The sequence below is a fragment of the Dermacentor albipictus genome, chromosome 10, assembly GCF_038994185.2.
Source record: "Dermacentor albipictus isolate Rhodes 1998 colony chromosome 10, USDA_Dalb.pri_finalv2, whole genome shotgun sequence".
Taxonomy (NCBI): domain Eukaryota; kingdom Metazoa; phylum Arthropoda; class Arachnida; order Ixodida; family Ixodidae; genus Dermacentor; species Dermacentor albipictus.
Genome location: NC_091830.1, coordinates 34204447 through 34226764, shown reverse-complemented (window position 1 = coordinate 34226764; position 22318 = coordinate 34204447). Strand labels below are relative to the sequence as shown.

The 22318-nt window shown below is 42.2% G+C and overlaps 1 protein-coding gene across 8 annotated transcripts in view; it reads right to left on the bottom strand.

The window, feature by feature from the left end:
• Positions 1-22318, bottom strand: part of LOC139050775 (TNF receptor-associated factor 6-like) — a 71026-nt gene that overhangs the window by 15362 nt on the left and 33346 nt on the right. For 3 of the 8 annotated variants that reach the window (XM_070527513.1, XM_070527508.1, XM_070527515.1), the window contains 7 exons: positions 22012-22090; positions 19541-19699; positions 9592-9666; positions 8468-8545; positions 8289-8381; positions 6068-6130; positions 5080-5142 (listed from right to left, as the gene is read on the bottom strand). In XM_070527513.1, coding sequence (XP_070383614.1) covers positions 5080-5142; positions 6068-6130; positions 8289-8381; positions 8468-8545; positions 9592-9666; positions 19541-19699; positions 22012-22090 — 610 coding nt within the window. Of the gene's footprint in view, positions 1-1877; positions 2226-5079; positions 5143-6067; positions 6131-8288; positions 8382-8467; positions 8546-9591; positions 9667-19540; positions 19700-22011; positions 22091-22318 lie in introns of those variants that run through there. The other 5 variants (XM_070527509.1, XM_070527512.1, XM_070527511.1 and 2 more) reach the window with 5 other exon arrangements.

Genomic DNA, 22318 nt, shown 5'->3' with positions numbered 1-22318 from the left:
CCCATTACTATCATTGCGCATCTGCCCTGACCCCGAATAAAACTGATGCCGCTTTCAGAGACATCCCACTCCAATTAATCCAGCGTGACCCCAGTCTGAAAATTTAGGAACGCCCCATTCCCATTCACAATCATCTGCTGCGCCAAACTTCGTTTCCCTTCCCTGAAAACCCACTATGTCATTGGGCTAGGCATATACAGGGTGTTTCAAAAAACTTTCAAAATTTTTTAAATGTTGCTTACGCCAAATTTTCTAATTTCATTGCTCCACCTAGTCTTTTGCCGTCCTCTATTGCGTTCTCCTTCTCATGGTACCTATTCCGTAACCCTAATGGTCCAACGGTTATCTAACGGGCGCCTTGCATGCATTTTTTGCTCTTGATGTCAGTTCCTTAGGGTATCGTCTGTAGCCGTTTGCTCACTGATCCAAACCGCTATCCTTCCATCTTTTAACGTTATGCCTGGCAATCTTCGTTCCATCACTCCTTGAGCGGTCCTTAACTTGTTCTCAAGCTTCTTTGTAACTCACCAAGTTTCTGCCCCACTTTAAACATAACAAACATTTTAAATTAAGTTCTGGATTATTCTGCACCAAAACCATGATATACGCTTAAGGGGCACGTCGTAGTGGTGGACTAGGAGCCCATTCTTACAACCTGAGTTTTTATGCGAAGCATATTACGAGAGCTCAACCCAGCTCCTCAGGCGCGGCGGTGTCGCCTTGAATACCACGTGACACCGTGACGTCACGACAGAGGAGAAGTGGCTTTGGCTCAACTCTTGCAAGATGGGCTGGGTGGGAATCGAACCAGGGTCTCCGGAGTGTGAGACGGAGACGCTACCACTGAGCCACGGGTACGATGCTTCAAAGCGGTACAAAAGCGCCTCTAGTGAATGCGGTGTTGCCTTAGAAACGAGCTGTTTCTAAATTAGGCTCAGGCGTGCGTCGCTTGCTCAGGCGCCCATTTCGTTGCCGCGCCGAACGCTGCGTTGCTCGACGCTCACCGCGTCCAATGCGGGGCGTCCGAGGCGAAGCAGAGTAACGCATGAGTTGTTTCTTCGTATAGCCGAACCAAATATAGCCAAGCAACAGCAGTTCACCAAGCTAAACAGTGGTTCAACAACTAAAATAAAGGCTAGTATGCTTCGCATCCTGGGCTTAACCTTACCTAAGCCACAGCCATTTTTTTAGCACGCAGCCAACGCGTGATACATGGGCGTTTTTACATTTCGTCTCCATCAAAACGCGACCGCCGTCGCTGGGACTAGATCCCGCGCTCATGGGCTTAGCATCTGGATGCTAAAGCGGCTACGCCCCCACGGCAGGTATAAATAGTTACTGCACGAATTTATCAACCAAGCAATATTTCCATCTTCTTGTACGAGGCTACTCCCCATGGCCATGAATAAATGTTACAGATTGCTTTAATTTTTCTTGGTGTGGAACTGGCTTTTAAACGTTACCACGTTACGGAAAGAACTAAAATAAAACCGAGGGACATATTTTTAGCGATATCAGAAAAGGTAATAAACGATGACACCAAGGACAGCATAGGGGAAATGGCATGTGCTTACTAATTGAAATAAATTATAAATTAATCAAAGTGGGTAAAAACAACTGACCTCTGGTGGAGCGCGAACCCACGTCTTCGTATTAAGCTTGCGATGCTGTCACCAGTTGAGCTACTGCGGTGCCGTTTTCTCAGACTTCCTGGGGTATTTACTAGAACTAAACCGTGGAGTGCTGGCCAGCGCCCAATGTCTTGACCTTCACGTCGGATGAGGAACATCCGGTTTTTTTTTTCTTTTTTTTTCTTTTTTGTCGCAGGCACCACGCGTGCGTGACACAAGAACGAAGCACATCACATATCACACTGATGAAGTATTCAGCACTTTTCACAGCACAATTTATTCAGAGAAGAGACAGCTCATGGACATGTTCTTCAATGCTTATGCGGTCATGCAATACAGAAATAATAAAACAGATCGGCCTAATGGGCATTCGTTGTATAAACAAACGAGTGTAACTTCATAGTCACCACACTGGGTGATTACCGTGTCTAAAGTGCAACACCGGCCTCTTATTTTTTCTTTGCTATTTCCACCAAGAGCTTCTGCAGCGGCGTTTCAAGGAGGGCGTGCTTCTCTTCAAGCTCCCGAAGCCTCTTTTCAGTCATCGGATCGTTCTGCATCGTTCTGTTCTGCATCTTTCTGTTCTGCCCAATCCGCAAAAAAATATGCATCGAAAAGTGCAAGTCATCGTAAACTGCTCAGCAGTACAGAAGTTGGGCTCAAGACTCATTTCGCAAGACAGCGCTCTGACCGGAAAGTTCGCATCCTCTGGAGTTCATTTTGTCCCCAAAAACTAACCGTCATCTACTTGCGGGCGCTTTTGTTTCTCTAACGCTGCGCGCCCAGGAGTTAGACGTCACGCATGGCATGTGCGTTGTCAGCGTGACGTAGCATTCTTGACAGGAACGAGGCAAGAGCGTAGTTCCCAAGAGAGGAAAGGCAAGCCAGACAAATCTTCACTATTTTTTTGCGATCAAAGTACACCCCGAACAATGCAACTTGTCTTTATAGCATACTATTTCATGAGTTGATTCTACTCGATTGATGTGAAACCAACAGAGAAAGGAATGAAGGAAAATATCAGGTAAATTGACACTTCATTCTATTCAGGATGTAGGAATGCCAAAGAAAAGCGACGGAGATAAGTCGCTGCTCGTCGTACGTGACTTTTTGTGTGTATGTGACTTCTGACTCCATTTCTTTACAGTTTGTGCAATGCTCTTACATATGACCACTTAACCAAAGGCAATACCATGTCTGACTGGAAGTTGGACGCGTCGCATTCTGTCCATAATTTTGGAGAAATAGGTTCACAATGAAGCTGGTTAAGTGGGTATAATCACTATACAACGTTATACAACTGTTTTCGCAGTTTTAAAGAAAATATACTACATCATACACAAAGTTTACATTTCAAGAAAATTAGAGAAATATTACTGGCAGGCCAAATAAAGAGGCGAATCTCATTTTTTTTTATCTTCAATTTTCCTCGAGTATAGTAGTCGGTTGGACCACCATGCTGAGTGAGTTAAATATTATACCGTGTCTATCTTTCTGTAAATTAAAGGACATGTTATGGGTAATGCTTAGGCAAACTCAATACTTTAGGGGTTAATTGGGCACTTTGGACCAAATCACGTATTTCAGAGCTCCGAAGCTTTAGGAGAGAGTTTTACGAGCGATGTGAAAATAGGCAAAGAACGAAGAATGGGCAGTTGGGACCGCTAGATGAAAAAGCATAACAGTGTGACATCAAGAAATTAGAATGCACAGAACGTCATCACCTCAAGCTGGGTCTGTAATTACTCATGTCGTTTTTGTCGTCACTTTTGTAAAGTACCGCGACCTTGGCCTTCTCCATACGCCGAGGGAACAGACCTGTGCTTAAACCAAGGAGGTTATATATATGGATCAAACAGGGTCCTCGCAATTGGCGAGAACGGTGAACTTCTGCACGTGTTCCCGAACTGTATTAAGTACTTGCGGGGCGGGGGGGGTGCCACGCCAGGTTTGGCGCTAACTCGATCGCCTAATACCGGCAACACTGGAGAGCCGTCGCGCGATCACCTAAACCTTGATTCTTTGTTCCAAACTGATGTCATCTATCTTGATTTCTCCAAAGCATTCCACCATGTTGCACATCAACGTCTTATGTACAAACTTTCATTTTCTTCAGAACCTGTTTGTATAATTAGCCGAGCTAGAGACGTTATAGAAATGTTCCCCAAGTATATTCGCTTGTTCTTGCAGGGTTGTCTGAGTGCCTGAAGGTGTATTTTTAGGCCATACAGGATATATTTAAACGATTGGCTCTCGCATGTGCGCTCTTACGGAAAGCCATTGATTCATGTATTCCATCACAATGACAGAATTGCTTTCCGCAACACTAGTAAGAATTTATAGAGCAATAAATATAATAGCAAGGATATGTGCGAAAGTATTATGGTAAAGAGTACATGCCTTTACATCCTAACAGAGAGTATATTACGTCGTCAGTAATATCTGTGCGGTAGTACTCAACTGTCTCCTGTTGTGAAAGAAGCGTGTGCATGCGTGTGCGTATGCGCGTGTGTGCGGGTGGTTGTGCGGGCGCGTTTGTTTATTTGTGTGTGTTCAGCAAACTAGCAGAACATTCCTTGAAGTTAAGAGGAAGCTTTAGCTCGGGCCCAACTCCGACGCGGCCTATTCAAATACATGTAAAACGCAAAAACGTTTTTATGAAATAACCCCTGGATCGATTTTGATGAAATTCGTTGCATTTGAAAAAGAAAGTTAAATTCTAGTGACTGTTGGAAGCGGAATTTCGATTTAGGGCTTGAATTTTCTTAAAACAATTTTCAAATATTTGACCGTTTGAAAAAAATAGAAGCACGAAGTTTACAAATTCATAGGTCTGCATAAAGAATTGATATCGCGGGTCTGTATACGGCATCCATTAGATCATTCAAAGCGGACAAATTCAATATGTCATTTTACATCTTACATGAATTTGTTACGTTGGTTACAACGGTTTTGCAAAAGTTGTATTTCCCTATAATTAAATTTTTTTTATATTCATGTGTAACATATCAATTTTGTCCGCTTTGGATGTACTACTAGATGCAATTCACAGAATTGTATTATCATTTTTATTGGTTGAGTTATAGAGTTGTAAACATCATAGTTTCGTTTTTTGAAAATTTTCGATTTTCGCCAATGTTTAATAAAAAATTGACAACCTAACTCAAAAATTCGAAACCAACAGTCGCTAGATTTTAAGTTGTTCTTTTTAATGCAACAAACCTCCTCAAATTTGGTGCAGTGGTTGCCGAAAAAAACGAATTCTCCTTTACATGTATTTAGATAGGAGCACTCGAGCAAAAGCTTCCTCTTAAATTGCTTCATTAAACTTTATAATCTCTGAGCCATGACGAAAGCGTGTAATTGTTCACTTTGCTTAGATTCCAGCACCGTCAAAATTATTAAATTAGCAATGGAAATGTGGATATTATTATTTAATATAACTTACCTGGTTTACTTCCTCGTTCTTTGAAATCATCTTTCTGAGCCCCTCATTTTCCAATCTGAGTTCCTGCGCCATAGTAATGATGTATAAATGTTCACTTCTCCACCTAATAGGAAAACAAATATTGATAGCTACTTTGCTACAATGATAATACGTGTAATCACTTCATAGTAAAAATATTAGGAAATTGATTTTTCTTTTCTTTAATGATCATATATCCTATGTACAACGCGTCAACCCCTCACTCGATACCCCACTCCCCATATATACTGATTACCTACAACTCACCGCTTTCATTCGTGTTTTAACCATTAAAGTAGTTTTTATCTGAGCTAGTGGATTTATACCTAAGGCGATTAAAAGGTAAACAAAAACCCGGGGCACTTCGCCTACCAAATAAAGATTTAAAAGAAAAGAAGACGTTTCGGCTCCCACACGGGAGCCTTGTTCACAGGTAAGATAAACAAAGGTGCTCGAGCAGCTCGCTTAAGTTGTCTTGAACACGTGACGCAGGCAGCGCACATACACTGACGGCAGATTGCCATCGCTTCGAATTTTCCTCGTGGAAGCATTTCTGCTTTAATCCGCTTTATTCCTATCACTCTAGTATTGCATACTCCTTCACCTCACAAAACAAACTTTCTCGAAGCTGCTTTACTTTTTTTCTCGCAGAACTGAAACAACGCTTTTTCACAATTGCAGATGATTTTTACGGTGAATATTGCTATTGCTGAACGAAGGTTTTTTTTTATTTAGTATATTGAACTTTTACCTGCAAACAAAAAAATATGTTTTTTTTTCATTTATTCTTTGCCATTTAACAAAGGGCATTCTATTGTATTTCATAGCTCTATAATATGGAAAATCTGCTGAACAAACAACCCTAAGGTTTTTGTACATTGCAGAAACAAATATCCAAGTGTGGCAAAGCCATATCAGCATAAGTGCATTGGCACAATCAATGCGCAAATATTGGACAAGGATATATTACCCTAAAGGCTTTCTCTGTCTCAGAAGTCCTCCTCCGTAGCTCATCATACCCTGCTCTTGCATCCTGCGTCAATGTAATTGAGTATAAGTATTCCTTGCGCCCCCATACATAGGCATAAAATTCATGCATCTCTAATTACGGCGCCCATATTATTGCAACAAATATGTTTTAAGAAAATTGTATTCTTTTTCACCAGGTATTACATTACCTACATACAATTCTCGATTTTCCTGCCTTAATAATTTACTTTGTTTTACAATGGAAAGAGGTCACTCAAGTAAAGTGAAAGTTCTCACTGAACACATGAAACACTTTGCAATAAGCAATTCGATACTCTCTGGAATATACAAGTCACAAGAAGACAACAAAAGCAGGTGTCTTAGTAATAAATATGGCAGTTGCCTACACAAGACCAGTCAATAGCGACAAAACTATTCATTCCAGTTTGCAACTTTAGTATATAATATTACCCGCCGTGGTTGCTCAATGGCTATGGCTTTCAGTTGCTGAGCACAAGGTCGCGGGATCGAATCCCGGCCGCGGCGGCCGCATTTAGATGGCGGCGAAATGCGAAAACACCAGTCTACTTAGATTTAGATGCGCGTTAGAGAACCCAAGGTGGTCGAAATTTCCGGAGTCCTCCACTACGTAATGCCTCATAATCAGAAAGTTGTTTTGGCACGTTAAGCCACATAAAAAAGTATATAATCATCTGTATTGCCAGAATATATGCCTTTATACGAAACTAAAATGCCCACGCACCTATACATATCTTGAAGCCAAAGTATACACAGTAAATATCTTATTGCTTTTTCTAATATAGGTATTGTACTTGTATGTTGCTGGCTTTCTATTCTCAATACATGTTGCAAAGTGCTACAGAATTTGTCAGGTTACTTAGATTTTTCTCCATGTAGATAGGCAAAGAAATTTCTCATTTTCAAATTGATGACCAGCTTTCGGGCTGTCTGAACGAAACGGAATTGCCTTTAAAGCAGACAAGCAGCCGTCAATTTGGCTACGTTGCAAAAGCAACTATTACACTTTGTTTTATTGTACTACTAAATGGCATAATGGCGCAATAGGTTTCTAGATAATGTCGTTTCTAGTGAAAACGAATTCCGAGCCCTTCTGCGAATATGTATTTCAGGGGGCACACGTATGTTTTTGTCGGTGGTAATAGGGGCTTGGTTTCCCTCATCTTGAACACCCCCATTCTTAAATGGCAAAATTGTGTCGTATGTCGGGAAAACAATCTTCCTGTGAGAAGCAATGTTTATAAACAAAGTCTTTTGTGACAGGTGATTGCATATACACAATAACCTAAGGTAACTTGTTTTTGAGCTGTTTCGATGATGCTTGGTGAAGCCATTGTAGCTCATGAAGACGTAGGACACAAAGAAAATAAACTGAGAGACCGCTGGCGCGACACAACAAGAATGATCTATTAGAGCCCCGTAGAAACCCAGCAGAAAGAATACAAGAAAATATGCATGCGTAGATGTTATCACAACAAAAGAAAAACAACGAAAAATCACTAGCTCACAATATAACACACAGAAGTATCGCGGACGCAATCTGTCTTTTCTCCTGGCATAAAAAGAGTCCAAGAGTTTGCTTGCTTGTGTACACATACGGAAATGCTGAAGAAAATCGAAATACTGGTTGTTGTGACAATTCCGTTGGGAGTTATCAAATGCCTGATTTTTGCTTTTCAACGGGGTGCTTGACGAGCGCTTTGAAATAGCGGACCACAAGACCACAAGCACATTCTACAGTGGCCTTACGAAGCATGCAGGGACAGCAGCACGAAAATATGTTATTCAACATGCTTTATTTTTCTTCCCCATGCCCTGCAATTTCTTGCCATTTATGTTGTTTTTGGTATCTCTATGACGTATCTTTTCGGTCTGTATCTACGCATGTATTTTTACGTACTCATGCCAAAGCAGTAGAGACTAACAGTAGCCTAAAGTACACATTATTAGCTCGCACTGTCACTCTCTTAACAGGTATTTCAGTCGGCACTTAGTGATCAGAATGATAACATAGTCCTTAATGACGGCATCTGTTATCCCAGGTGTAGTTCGAGCTCGCTGTCGTGTACAATCAAATTTTCCTAGCCTGAAGGACAATAATGTTAGCTATTGAACAAAAGAGCGCCCCAAGGTTTGTAACTTTTTAAGATTATGTAAGCTCAAAGAATCCATTCTTCCCATACCAAGAACTTTTCTTCAAGATCCAGAAATCGGTCGATGAATGACGTCACTTGTTTGCACGAGGCAGTATGTTTTTCCGTCTCCTTGTTGGTAGCCTGAGAAACAAGCAGAAGTACGATCCTTTCTTATATTATTGTTTCAGTCATATCATACTGTACTGAATATAAATGCAGAGCAGTACCTGAAAATTGCATCCCAGTCGATAGTAAGGACACTTCACGGGTTTCAAGGGGCAAACAGCCAAGTGCTCATCCCGCAGCTTGAACCGGAAAAGATTCTGCTAGTGGTAATGCTCACCACACATTGTAGTCACATGGCAAACCATTGATTGATTCGGAAACCTTGCCGCGAAATAACAACAATGGGGCTTTCAGAAGCACCGTTGTGGATGTTTTTCCACCGCATCGATTTGTAAATTAGGAGTGTGAGAACACTGTAAATTTTCAATGCAAATTGAATGGTCTTTAATATTTGGTTTGTATTCATTTTATAAATTCTGTACTTGAACTTGTCAAATATTCATTTCTTTCAGAACACCATTTCGGACAATAACAGTAAACATTATGCCCTATAATTATCTCATTCAATTTAGACAGCTTTCCTAATAGCAAGGCAACCTTACATAAAGCTTTCTTAAAAACAAAAGCTACGCTACTATTAGCATTCAGCAGATTTGCCCTAACTGCTAAAGCTGGGTTCACACTATAGGGACGAGAACCCAGATGAAACCGTCACATGACATATGACGTAGATCCGATCGCTTTACAGACAGCAATCACACAACAACGGAGGAAAGCAGGTGACAATGTGCACGACCAAACCTTGTACTGTCACTTTTCAATGCATGGGGAACGGTGCAATCACCCTTTAGAAGGTGGTGCACGTTCACTTACAGCCACTGAACTAGTGGTTTGGGGCACGTGTTTGTTACACACATTTCAATTCAATATGAATGTGGAACTGCTTTACTAGAGGTTGCTGTTGCCAGGTACTTACAGTATTTGCGACTGTTTCTTGCTGACTATCCCAACGACGATTTGCCGTTCGGCCACGAAAGTGTGCACAGCTGGCATGTGTCATGATTGGATCGTGATTTGCATCGATATGATTGGATCAAATTTGGCTCGTGATTTCTTCCGTCGTGTGAATACATCCTATAGTCTACATAAATCAGCATCCATTCAACATTTTCACCATTTAATAAGTCTACGTCACCGAATTCATGGATCGGAGTTTGCGTTGGTTTTAGGGGCAGTTGTACATATAGCGACGTTACGTTATATAGTGACGTTACTTTCAACTTACCTCGGCAAATGTATTGAACTCTTTCTTACAATGGTGACAGGTTGCTGGCATTTCCTCACATACGTCCATGTGATCCTGAAACAAGAAAAGGCGGTGGGCGAGCGACAGTGGTAATTGTCATCAGCAGGAACGACTTGTTCAAGGCCATGCGTTAATCTTGCACAATACGGAGAAACATTCATTCTCGCAGAAACACTTCGATTTCGTTATTTCGGCCGGGTTCTGTCCAAAAACTGTCCAAAATGAATGCGTGAATTTGCCCTTCGATTCTTTCAATTTATTAAGCGCCGCATAGCAAGAACAAGTGCTTATATATACATATATATATATACACATATACATATATACATATATATATATACATACACATATACATATATACATATATATATATATACATACACATATATACATATATATATATATACATACACATATATACATATATAGATATATACATACACATATATACATATATATATATATATATATATATATATATATATATATATATATATATATATATATATATATATACATATATATATATATATACATACACATATATACATATACATATATATACATATACATATATTTATATACACCTTGATCACGAGACCGGCTTCCCGAAGTTTGCACGCATACACATAATTCTACTGGGACACTCCGTGCTATGCTATAAACAGTTAGGTGCGCAGACATGGACAAATTGACAGAGAAATCGAGGACACAAACTTTCCCCTCTTCTTCTGTCATGGTTGCATGCATACACAATTTCTAACATGAATCCTTACCAACAAGATCAACATTCTCTTGTAATATTTACTCCCAACACGATAAAACGAGACGTTCAGGTGAGGTGATCGCGGGAAAGACATTGCGATGCTACATGTGGCTAGCACCAACCTCCTCCTGCTATCCAGAACAGGCAAGGCAGCAAAGCGAGAGGCTTTGCGTGAACTTCGTCGCCAACGTATGTCACGATTTTCTCGTGCAGTAGAGTTACGCAACATCCAACACCGGGTGCTTCCTTACTGCCGATGACCTGGGATGATTCCGGATATTACTTAGTTTCTCGAAGAGGATATGCTGCCCCGAGAGAAGAATGGGGGAAGCTGGCGAGCTCTCACACTTCTTCCAATAGCAATTATATCGGCATTCCTGGGGAATTCTTACCATCGGCGTTGGCGTCGCCATGAGGTTCTGTATAAATTTCAAGCGTGATGAATTCCTATAGCGCCATGCGCGCGGAGTGCTGTGGTTGCGCTGGCAAAATGTGCGAAGGTGATTGTAGAAAGATGGCGGCTTGATGCGCGCCGAGTATTCAAGGTCACATGATAATGCGAACTTTAGGGCATGCAGTTGAGTGGGCGTCCTGTCCACTAGCCCAGCCGTGGCTGTTGCGTGGCTATCAGAGTGGCTGAATGCTTGCACCACCCGCACATTCTCCTTCAGGTAATTTCTGGTGGGGGGAAAATCTGGGCTCGCTGAGATTTCTGAAGGCTTCATGTGCCCTCTCTTACGGGGCGCTTACTACTGCAGGTCCCGTAGTTACAACTTTCGAATCGAGCGGCTGCAGTTCGCCCTCTTCATTATGCCAGGCGTTGTGACAGCGGGTGTGAGCGGCCATGAAATTAGATTTTTTTCTTTGCGCGCGTGACACCATCTTTACAAATATAATTAGTAAACGTGTCATTAATGCAATTTATGTGGCCGATAAAACTACAATCCGTATTTCGGGTAGTTGTCTAATATTTAGCTGTTGCTATCGATGCTTTGTCTTTCGGCTGGAACTGTGGCATTTTATAAATTATTGCCATGCAACGCGAAGAATGTTGTTTATCGTACTATGCTTACATACTAGTCCTACATAGATTCCATTATCACATGGAACACATTTCCCATGTTGAATGAGGCACCTAGCGCTGCCCTTTTTATTTGGTCAATCTACTTCCCACTGTCACTATACAGGGTGTCCCACAAAACTTGAGCCAAGAATTTAAATATGAAAGGCGCGTCGGCAGCGAATTGAACCGAACGCACACTATTTGTAAGAGCCTATAGTAACTCAGACATGTTTGTTTTCCCCAGAATTCCTTACTATTATTTTAATTATCCACTGTAGCGTTCCTAACACGAATGGCAGTAGAAGAAACATAATCTCAGTGATACGGATGTCTTCCGCCATTCCATTTTAACTTCTTCATTTTCACTTCTCCCTAGCCCAATTCGTCTTCTTTCATGCATCCAGTGCAGACCGCTTCACTCTTCCGGACTGCTTTTGATTACACCTCCTGGGGTAATACTTGAATACGTTTTCAATACAGGCGCACTCTGTTTGACCAGAGGCTCCGGTGTACCAGACGTTCTTCATTATTCTATGCGGGAATGCGCCCTTAATGACTTGAAATGGTCCATAAAATTTACAATTTGAAGGTACTGCTCCTTTCCTCATAAGGACATAGTCTCCTGGTTGCATGTCTGGTATGTCACTACTGTGCCCTTTATCAATGTTTCTCTTCATGCGGTGCTTGTAGACCTCCTGTTCCTTGACAGTTTTCCTCACTTCAGTGAGTTCGAGGTTGTCTAGGAGGCCTAGCTCACGAAGAGCGCTGTACCCGAAGTGGCAAAATGAGGGCTACAGCCTAAACCAGTGGTTGTTGCGACTGGGGGTTCGGAGACGTCGGGTGCCCTTTATCGTGGAGGAGTGATGTGAACGTGAGGCTGGGTCCGATATCCAGGACGCTTGACAAGCACGTATATATTTACATATGTAGTTGAAAAACAAAGTAATACAGAAAAGCTGATGAAGAAGTAGTCGCCGATCACTCCCACCGTCCGTAGCGCCTTTTACGCCTTGCGTGATCATTGTTTAGTCACTTCCCCCAATCCGGTGTCAGGAGGCCGATGACATCAGGTCCCACATATCCGGTGTCAGGAGACCGATGACATCAGGTCCCACCAAGCCAGTGGTACGTGTCCCTATCCCTAAAAGGGGAACTTGGTCGGAAACGCAAACACATCCTGGGCACAAACAGGGAAAAGAGGGGAACGCACGCTGACTCCAATCGTATTCTGATAGGTGATGGCCGGATCATCGCACTGCCCGTCTCCGGCTTGGACCCGCCAGTTTATGCTGCTGACAGGTGACAGCAGCATCATTTCACTGACCGCGTCTCCGGCTGGGACACGCCAATTTGTGCAGCTGACCGGTGACTGCCGTATCACTACGAATTGATCAAGCCTCTCCCGCACCAGGTATTCGCGGGCTGGTCATAATTCATAGGTGTGGCAAACAATTTCGACAAGGCCGTCGGCCCATTCCCCATAATCGTGCGATCCGTGACCGAAGGGTGTCGCGGGGCGAGTGGCCTATCACAACATGGTGTACTATCTGTTGTGACGTTCGACAGCCACCTCGAGACAACACCTCCAGGCACCGGCATAGTCTGGATACGTCTTCAGATAATGTTTGAGATCTCGTCTGGCACATTCCGCTAGGCCATTTGTTGCTGGGTGGTATGGAGAAAAATAATCGATCATTATGTCATGGTTCTGTGCCCACTTTGATGATTTGGCACTCCGGATGGCCAGCCCGTTTTCGCAAACAAGTGTCTTTCTCTGTTTAAAATATTCATCCTTGAGGATATCTATTCCGCTGTTTGCGTCTTTGCCAGCTTGAGCCACAATCGTTCTTGTACACTCATCTAAGGAGAACAAGAAACCTTGCATTCGCTTGATTCCTTCGCCCTTCTTTTTGAGCTCCGCGAAGTCCAAATGAATTACTTCGAACGGATCACGTATGACGTAGGTCCGATCGCTTCACAGAAAACACTCACACAACAACGGACGAAGGCAGATGACAATGAGTACGACCCTATCCTGTACTCTCGCTTTTTAATGCACGGGTGACGCTTAAATATTGAGGGTTTGTCATAACGTTTGTCGATTGCTTGAATTTAACTTTGTTCACCTGGCAGATGTGGCATGCGCTGATGTAATGGCTGATGTTTTAAAGTCCGACCATGTGAATCACATGAGCAATTTCTTATAAGTGCGCCAGAAGGCGTCATGCCCGCACAATCCAGGAGTGTCGTGGTAGAGATGAAGAATCTTGGAACCATAGCTTGTGGTACGTGATACTTTCCATTGATGAATTGAAGCTCTTCTGTACCTTGCCACAGCTTAATATGATTGATTACCTCTGAATTCTTGCTTGATTCGTGTGCAAGTAATCTTGATAGTTCGTCAGCATCAGTGAGGGCAGGGCCAGGATGGTGCTAAATTACGAAATCAAATTCTTGCAGATAGTTCACTTATCTATCAATGCGGCCTCTTGGTTGAGCCATGCTCAGAAATTGAGTCAGTACTTGATGGTTAGTGAAAAGTATGAATTTGGCACCTTCCAAGCAAGTACGAAAGTACACCGCAGCTTTTAAGACGGCGCGAGCTTCCTTTTCTGTGGTAGAATGATTTGAGCGGGTTTCAGGGTATAGCCATATTTCTCCGCAACGTAGTGTTTGGTTTGATCAGCTTGCTCTGAGGGTTTGTGGTATAGAACTACACCGATAGTGTAATGTGATGCGTCCGTATTCAACACAAACGGCGGAGAAAAATGCGTTATACGCAAGATGGCTTCCGACGAAATTAGTTTTAAAAGTTCACAATAGACACCTGTGCATTCCTCCTCCCGATAAAAAGGCACGTCTTTCAGAGTTAAACGTGTGAGGCCCATTGTTTTCAGTGCATAGTCTTTGAAAAACGCCCTGAAGTGTCCTGCTAGGTGAAGAAAAATGCGCAGGAAGTGCACATCATAAGTCTTTACCAGATTGGAGATTCTGTCTACCGATCATTGTTTAGTGCTTTTAGTGTGTCCATTAAACATCATGCCAAGAAATACTACTGTATCTTGAAAGAACGCACTTTTCCTGAAGTTGACTTTCAGTTGGGCAAGACTGAGAGCATGAAGAACATTTGAAGAAAGCCTGTGGAGTTCTTTTGTCTTTGAGTAGATGATAATGTTCTATATATACACATTCGAAAAAGTGTCCAAGTAAGGTTTCAGAATGTCGGTCATAATCTTCTGAAACCATGCAGGGGAGTTTTTCCAACCAAACTGTAGTCGGTTGTATTCAAACAAGGGGTTAAGAACGCGGTGTACTTTTTTATTTCTTCCCTTACTGGAATCTCTAAAAAGCCCTTGCAGGGATCTATTCGCGAAAAACAATGGCAACCACCAGTTTCCTCAATGATGTCGTCGATTATGAACATTGAATAAGGCATCAATTCACTTTGATGATTGAGAGCCCGGTAGTCTGTGCTGAGACGGAATGTCCCGTCTTCTCTTTGCGCAATAGCGATAAGAGAAGCAAATGGGGATACAGAAGGTTGGATGATACCTCCTTCCAACATTTCTTTAATGCTTTTCTTCAACCACACCTTTTTGTCTCTGGACATATAATAGGGGGCTCTACGAACCACTGTTTTATCTGCGACATGGAAAAGAACGACGTGGTTTCATCACTGCAGGATAGCTACCCATGCATGTGCGCTCCGGGCACTTTGTCTTAATGTCTTCCTGGGGAAAAATCAACCATGATACACTGGGTTCTTCACTAGGATCTTCTATTCTTATTGTGTCTTTCGCAATTATTTGTCATCCCAACAGAGATTTAACTGAAGTTTTTCTATGTCTGCGGGATGAAAGAAAATCATCGGTGACATTGGGAATTTCAATAGGCGGCGTTACCCATTCGCTCTGCATGGTCACTGACCCTTCGTATGCTTGCACACGCTATGCTCTACCAGCGTGCAGACGACCGGCATCCACTCGAGTCTTGTTGATAATTGATACCGAAGTCCCACTATGACAGAGCTTTCACTTCAATGCCATCTATGTTAAACGGGCATACAGTAAGCTTGAGCACACCAAATACACTGTCTCACTGAAGCTCTCTTTTCGGGCTTGAGGTCCATGGTAGTCAGATAACGTGGAAGTAGTTTATCGTGAACTGCGGCAAGTGGTTCTTCACCATCCTCGCAGTAATAATTTACACTTCCAATATGTTTGTTTGTAAAGCTATTTTCACATTAAGATAATGGCAATGACTCAAGATGTTCCCTTGGCTTACGAGAGTCAAGTTCCTATGTTCTACCAGCTGGCTGTCTTCTCAATGTAAGTTTTGGCACTGAGGTATGTAGAAAGTTCAGATGGTCATAAAATGTTCTTGGACGTTTGCGCTTGACATGACTATGGATCTCGATACACAACCCTTGCGTTATCAATGCTCCAACAGCAGGAGACGACTGCTTCGATTCTGCAAAATACCATAGGCGACGCTTGTCACGACAGTACTCAAGCAGAAAGCCACATGTATATCCGGACCGTAGTGCAGCATCCCATCTTTTTAATGCATTGCCTTGGAAACCTGCTAAAAAGTTGCATTTCCACAGTTTCCAACGTGTTGGTGCATGATCCATAAGTTGCACATCATACCATTTTCCGGCTATAGCGCCCAAATAGCGGCGCAAATTCTAACCCTTTGTGTCGTCAGAGTGCCACATAATCTTGTCACAGGCACATTCGAAAAACCACAGTCAATAGGGCTCACTTTGCGAATTTCCTCCAAACAGATCCGGTTCAACAATACCCCGCGCTGATTTCTCTCGATTAAGCGCTTCGACCAAAGTTTTAAATATTTCATCCTGTTGCATAATGTGCTTTTGCAGTTGTTTTATAACAGTTGAGTCCAGGCTCACCTTCCCAAGAGGGGTTTACTCTGAGTGTGCCACGCCAAATGGGTTCCAGAACGAGTTCTCTCAGTTTCTAGAGCTGTAGATTCAAGGTCACTGATTCAGTTTGCACCAGGACTTGGTGGCTGATTGCAGCTTGTTGCAGCAACACGTTGATCATCGCGATAGAACTAACTTCGAGAGGAAGGTTGGTCACTGGCCCACCGTGCACTTGGTATTGGGAGAAAAGAACAGACTCCGATGACGCCTGGTCAAAGAAATAGTTCACCTGCATGTCTGGTCTTAAAATCCTGTTGGCTGCGGCAAAATGCAGCGTTCATAACTGGAATAGCAGTAGAAACTGCATAATCTCCGTGAGACGGGTGTCGTCCGCCATTTTATTATAATTTCTTCCTCCTGACTTCTCTCCTAGCCCACTTCGTCTTTCATGCCTCCAGCGTGGACCGCTTCACCCAATTTTTTTATTGTTGGCTGAGGTCCCCAAGTATGATATGCACATTTTTAGAGCACCTTCTGAAACCACCGATCGAGTTCGTTTCTTTAGGGTACCTCCCACGCAGCCCTTATTTAAGAGTTGCAAAGAAAACCCGCGAAATATGCAAAAATCCCCGTGATGGAGCGTTTGCGCAGTGGTATTTTGCTGCTCTCTAGCTTTCGATCGGCGGATAAGGTCGGCTGCATCGTGACTGGCGACGAGGAAGCGGCCGGGTGCTCTTTATCTCATTGGCAGCGCTCGGCCAGCAGCATGCATTTTCACCATCATCCGACGTCAGCCGACCTTGTTCGTGGAACGACGGTTGACGTATCGTAAAGAAAACAACTCGATCGGTGTTTTCTAAAGTAGCTCTACAAATCTGCTTATCATACTTCGGGTCCTCGGCCAATAATGAAAAAGTTGGGTAAAAAAACTTAAATAAATGGCGAGTTATCAGAAATTTTTTTTTCTGGTTTACTGCAGGCTACTGCGATTAGTATGCGTTCGGTACAATTCGCTTCCGAAGTGCCTCTCATTTTTAAATTCTTGGCTCAAATTAAGTGTGACACCCTGCATAACACTTCTGATATTGTTTCCTATGCTTCACAATGAGGAACACCCTAATATCGTTCCACGTAGGATCGACGAATCGAATAGAAGGTATTCGCAAAAATGTTCCAATTAGCGTAATTTACGAGTAACCATATTAAGAGTGCATACATACTTCTGTCGTTTTTGTGAGCAACTTGTTTAAAACTCGTATGCAGGACACTAACGTCGACCCGCAACATTTCTTCGAGAACGCATTTTGCTGGAATGATTCCTCCTTATAAATCGTCATAATCACCATCGTTACTCTAGTTTTTATATTCACTGCGGGGTGAAGGATAGTTCAAGGTATCTCCACTTACCCCTATCTTCCGCTAGGTGATACAAAATTATGCCCGTAAATTTCCTCATTTCCCCACACCACTCAATTTTCTGCCATCCTCGACTTTGCTGACCTTCTCTCAACGTCTATTTTGCAACTGTAATTGACCATCGGTTATCTACCGTGGGCATTACGAGACCTACCCTGCTGCATTTCTCCCAGCGCTAGAATGGCTTGAATATCAGTCTCGCCCTTTTCCTCTAAAATCCACTTCATCGGTATTCCAATCTCTTAACGTTATGCCTCACATTTTTTGTTACGTCGTTTTTTACTGGTTCTTAACCTAATCGGAAGCTGCGTTGCTAATCCCGAAGTTTCGGTCGTATTGTACTGCCGGTAAATGTAATGATTCTACATTTATTTTTAGACGATAGCAGTAAGGTGCTTGTTAAAAATGGGCTGCCTGCCGCAGGCGCTCCACCACACTTTTATTCTGGAAATTTCTCACTCATGATCACAGCATCTTGTGAATAATTCACCCAGATATAAGTAATCTTTCACAGATTCTGAAGGCTGATTGCCGATCCCGAATGTTTCTTTTTTGCCAGGATTCTCCACGTTACTTTAGCCTTCAGCATTTTAATCTTCAACCCTAGCCTTGTACATTATCAGCTAACATCCTCAGACATTTCGTACAATTCATCCTTAGTGTTGCTGAACAGGAAATGTCATCGGCAAACCGAGGGTTGCTGATATGTTTGGCGTTGATCCTCTCGTAATCCTTCCTACTCATGTAACTTCAATAATGCTTCTCTAAGATTGCAGTGAATAGCACTGGAGAGATTGTGCCTGTTTGCGTGGTCCTTTTCTTTAAAATGTAGCTGATGTGATATGCTACATGATGGGATAAGAAAAGAGCAGATTGGGTGAGGGAACAAGCGCGAGTTAATGATATCTTAGTTGAAATCAAGAAAAAGAAATTGGCATGCGCAGGACACGTAATGAGTAGGGAAGATAACCGATGGTCATTAGGAGTTACGGAATGGATTCCAACGGAAGGGAAGTGTAGCAGAGGGCGGCAGAAAGGTAGGTGGGCGGATGAGATTAAGAAGTGTGTAGGGACAACATGGCCACAATTAGCACATGGCCGGGGTAGTTGGAGAAGTATGGGAGAGGCCTTTGCCCTGCAGTGGGCGTAACCAGGCTGATGATGATGATGATGATGACGATGATGATGTATTTTGCCAAATGTTACGTTTGACCGGAGTGCGCCGCCATAAATTTCCGTGAATTGTTTCTCCTTGCCAACCACATAGTAAACGCATACTTTTAAAGAACTCCATTATTGTACGAACAGTTTCTGTTGTGCTGTGATTTGAGTGCCTAAAATAGTGTCTGGAAGTGCACATATTAATACCATGCGTAACTGGTTACTTTATCATTTGCATCACAGGATTTCCAGATATGAGTGTCAATAGTTATAGTGTCAGCTTATGTTGCCAACACGTGTCACTTCGTCCACCGCAATAAACATCATGAAAAAGAAATGCGCGTGCATATGGCCTAATAGGTAAAGCATGGGATTGCTGCGCACGAATTGAGTTTTTTTTTATTCAACAATAGATTGCGTGAGCAATCTCTGACGTCCGCGTGTGTTTTCGACATCCCGCACATTGTCACAGAAATGTTTTTGACCTTGCCTATGTCTCTGTATTGTGAACGCTGAGCCAATAAGGCGAGAGACTTGCCCAGCGACAGACACGCACCAAACACTGGGAAAGCAAGGAGAGAAAACTTTCCTTCACAAGATTCGCTTAGCAGAAAATAACCATGCTACAGGGACTTACTTGTAGATGACAGGCTTCTACATCCAAGCTGCAGTATCGACACTTCAAGAATCTCTGCTCGCAGGTGTCGTTTAAGTGTTCAGCCAGCGCCTTCCTGCTTACCTCTTGCTCGCACAGCGGGCACATCACAGTTCTAAATTTATAGTGGATGTTCTGACCCTTCAGGAAATAAAAACAATAATTTGAAGTAATGGTTCATTAACAGTCACGTCAGACGCGCTATAACATAGTGTGTTTTAATAGTGAGCACTTCAGGGATGCTACAGTCAAAAAGTGACCTATACCACAAAATCGACATATCCAATTAGACTATACTATAACTGTGTGCATTTTACCATTACCTCTTACAATCAGATGAACTACTGCAAAAGACAAGCTATACGCCAATAGGGGCCTGGTTCGCGTTGCTCTTTTTAGTGCAACAGTATAGTAACAGTAAGTGGCGTATTCACGTGTCATCACACACGCCGTTTTGTGGCCTATTCACAGCTTCCATTGTGCTGCTGTAGATGGGCGGAGCTGTTACCATGGCACCTGCCTAGATAACTTCAGGGCCTTAGCCCTCATTGCATACATACTCCTTTGAAGAACTCTGTGATCCATGTTTTGTTTATTGGTCCTATAAATTAGTTGCCCCGAGATACTATCGTTATCTACCCTCTTTGATGTGGCTTACGTATGGACCCGTGTTGATGACCTCCACCAATATTTTCTAGACAAGCTACTGTCGTACCGGTGTCAGTACCCAAAGCTATAGACGGCTCCTGTGCGAAAAGCGCCCGTTACTTAACTCCGTTTCTTTCTTTATTTGTTGCATTTATTTAGTAATGAACCAATTAGTTATAATAATTTTCTACATTGTCATCTACTCCCACTTGGCCACAGAAGTTTCCGAAACACGAATTTCATAAATTCCAAAATCTATATGTGCAACCCTCCCAGAAGTTCTAGGTTTAGCTATTTTTATTCAGAAAGATATCTTTTACACTTTGATCCACATCAACGCTTTATACAGAGTGCGGTCACTGCTTCATTTTTTGTCCACAGGTTGCTGAATGTTTAAACGTTATTCTAGGCTTTCTGCGGAGGCATCGCGGAAATTTACTTTTCTCTTTTTCTTTCTCTTTTTAAACTTTTTGTGCAAATCCTGAGGCTAAAACACTTTCGTGATGGACTGTGCATGCGGTCTCGTGTTATATGTGTGGAAGTTATTGGGAATTCGCTTGTATTTTCAAAACTGGTGCGTGAAGCACTAGTTTACGCGCTTGGGTAAACTCTTGCCGAAGAACGTATGCTTGCTGAGCAAAAAATATGAGTAGGATAGCATCCACTGAGATATCTTATTTAGTGAAATGTGCATAATATGTTTACTGAAATAAGCACATATGTCAAATGCCATATTGGTTTGCAAAAAAACGCGAATATTCAATATTTACAACACCAATTTCCTGTCAGGTATTTTACTCTTGGCAGGTAATATAGGTTTAACGAAGACGTACAATATATAAGGAGGTGTGATCACCTTCCAGGATTGCCATACTCGTGCATTAGTTAAAAGTGCGAAGCTTAGTGTGGCAGATAAAAACATTGAAAGAGAACATATTTAAAATATGATATCCGTACCCTACTTTTATGTAGTAAATATGAGGCAGGAATGCGAGGCCTAGTTTTAATTTAGTGACGCCAAGCAATAAATTCGCACACAAGAATCCTGCGTAATATGCTAGTTATTTTGATGTATTAGATTTTCTGTCATTGTTAATTTCCATGTTTTGTTTTACGCACACACAATGTTCCCATGGTGGGCAAGCTTTCTCGTGCTCTTTGGTTTTCTATCTTTCCTTTGTGCTAAATCGCATATTAAATTTCCATGCGTGTATTAACCTAACGATGTTTCACTTGATTATGTTCCTGGCACCTTACAGAACCTGCAGCGTGAAGTTCAGTTTCATTTTACAATTACTTCTGAAATTAGGGCTGGTAAGCCTCATCAACTTACCATTATATTGCAACATGTGGTGGGGGGCACCGTGACAACTTTAAAAGTGTATTAACATAATGCTTTAAAAAACCCAATTATTTGTTTTCGCTCGTGTGAAATTTGTGTCTGCCTCTAACACTAATCCTACTTAAGAATTAGAATTGTGCTACACGTCATGGGGGATTTTTTAAAATTTTGTTAAGGAAAATGTGTAACATCTGGTATATTGATATCAACGTGTACGAAAATGTTCATATATATAATTTTGCGCATAAAGTCTTCTTTCGCCATGCATCCCTTCGAACAGTTTGATAGTAGTGGCACGTAGTCCATGAATATGGAACGCTAGTTTTGTATCCTTCTTTTGGGAAATACCTCGAAAAATGTCCTAACTCTGCAACATGCTATGCAAAATCTTAATAAGAGACAAGCAAACAGTGGCCTTGGGATAACAACCTCATGTTGGTGAATAAGGTGCTTTTCAACTCACTTGTATTTTAGTCTTAATTTCTTGGATATCATCGTCTCGTTTCTTGTCTTCACTCTTGCCATCCTCTTCTTTCTTAACTCTAAACCATAGAAAAAGAGAGGACAGCGTTCACGTCTGCTCCTTTAGTTGCAGTAGCAACATCCCAAAACAAATCTTCGAGGGGTGTCCCACAACTCACATTAATATGTCAACAGAAACGTTGAAAAATGTCATTGAATCCGAAAACACGTAATCTTTGCACTGCGCACTTTATATCTGTGAGCGGAAATTCAAAGATGCATAGGATTCTATTGCAGCAGCCACTACA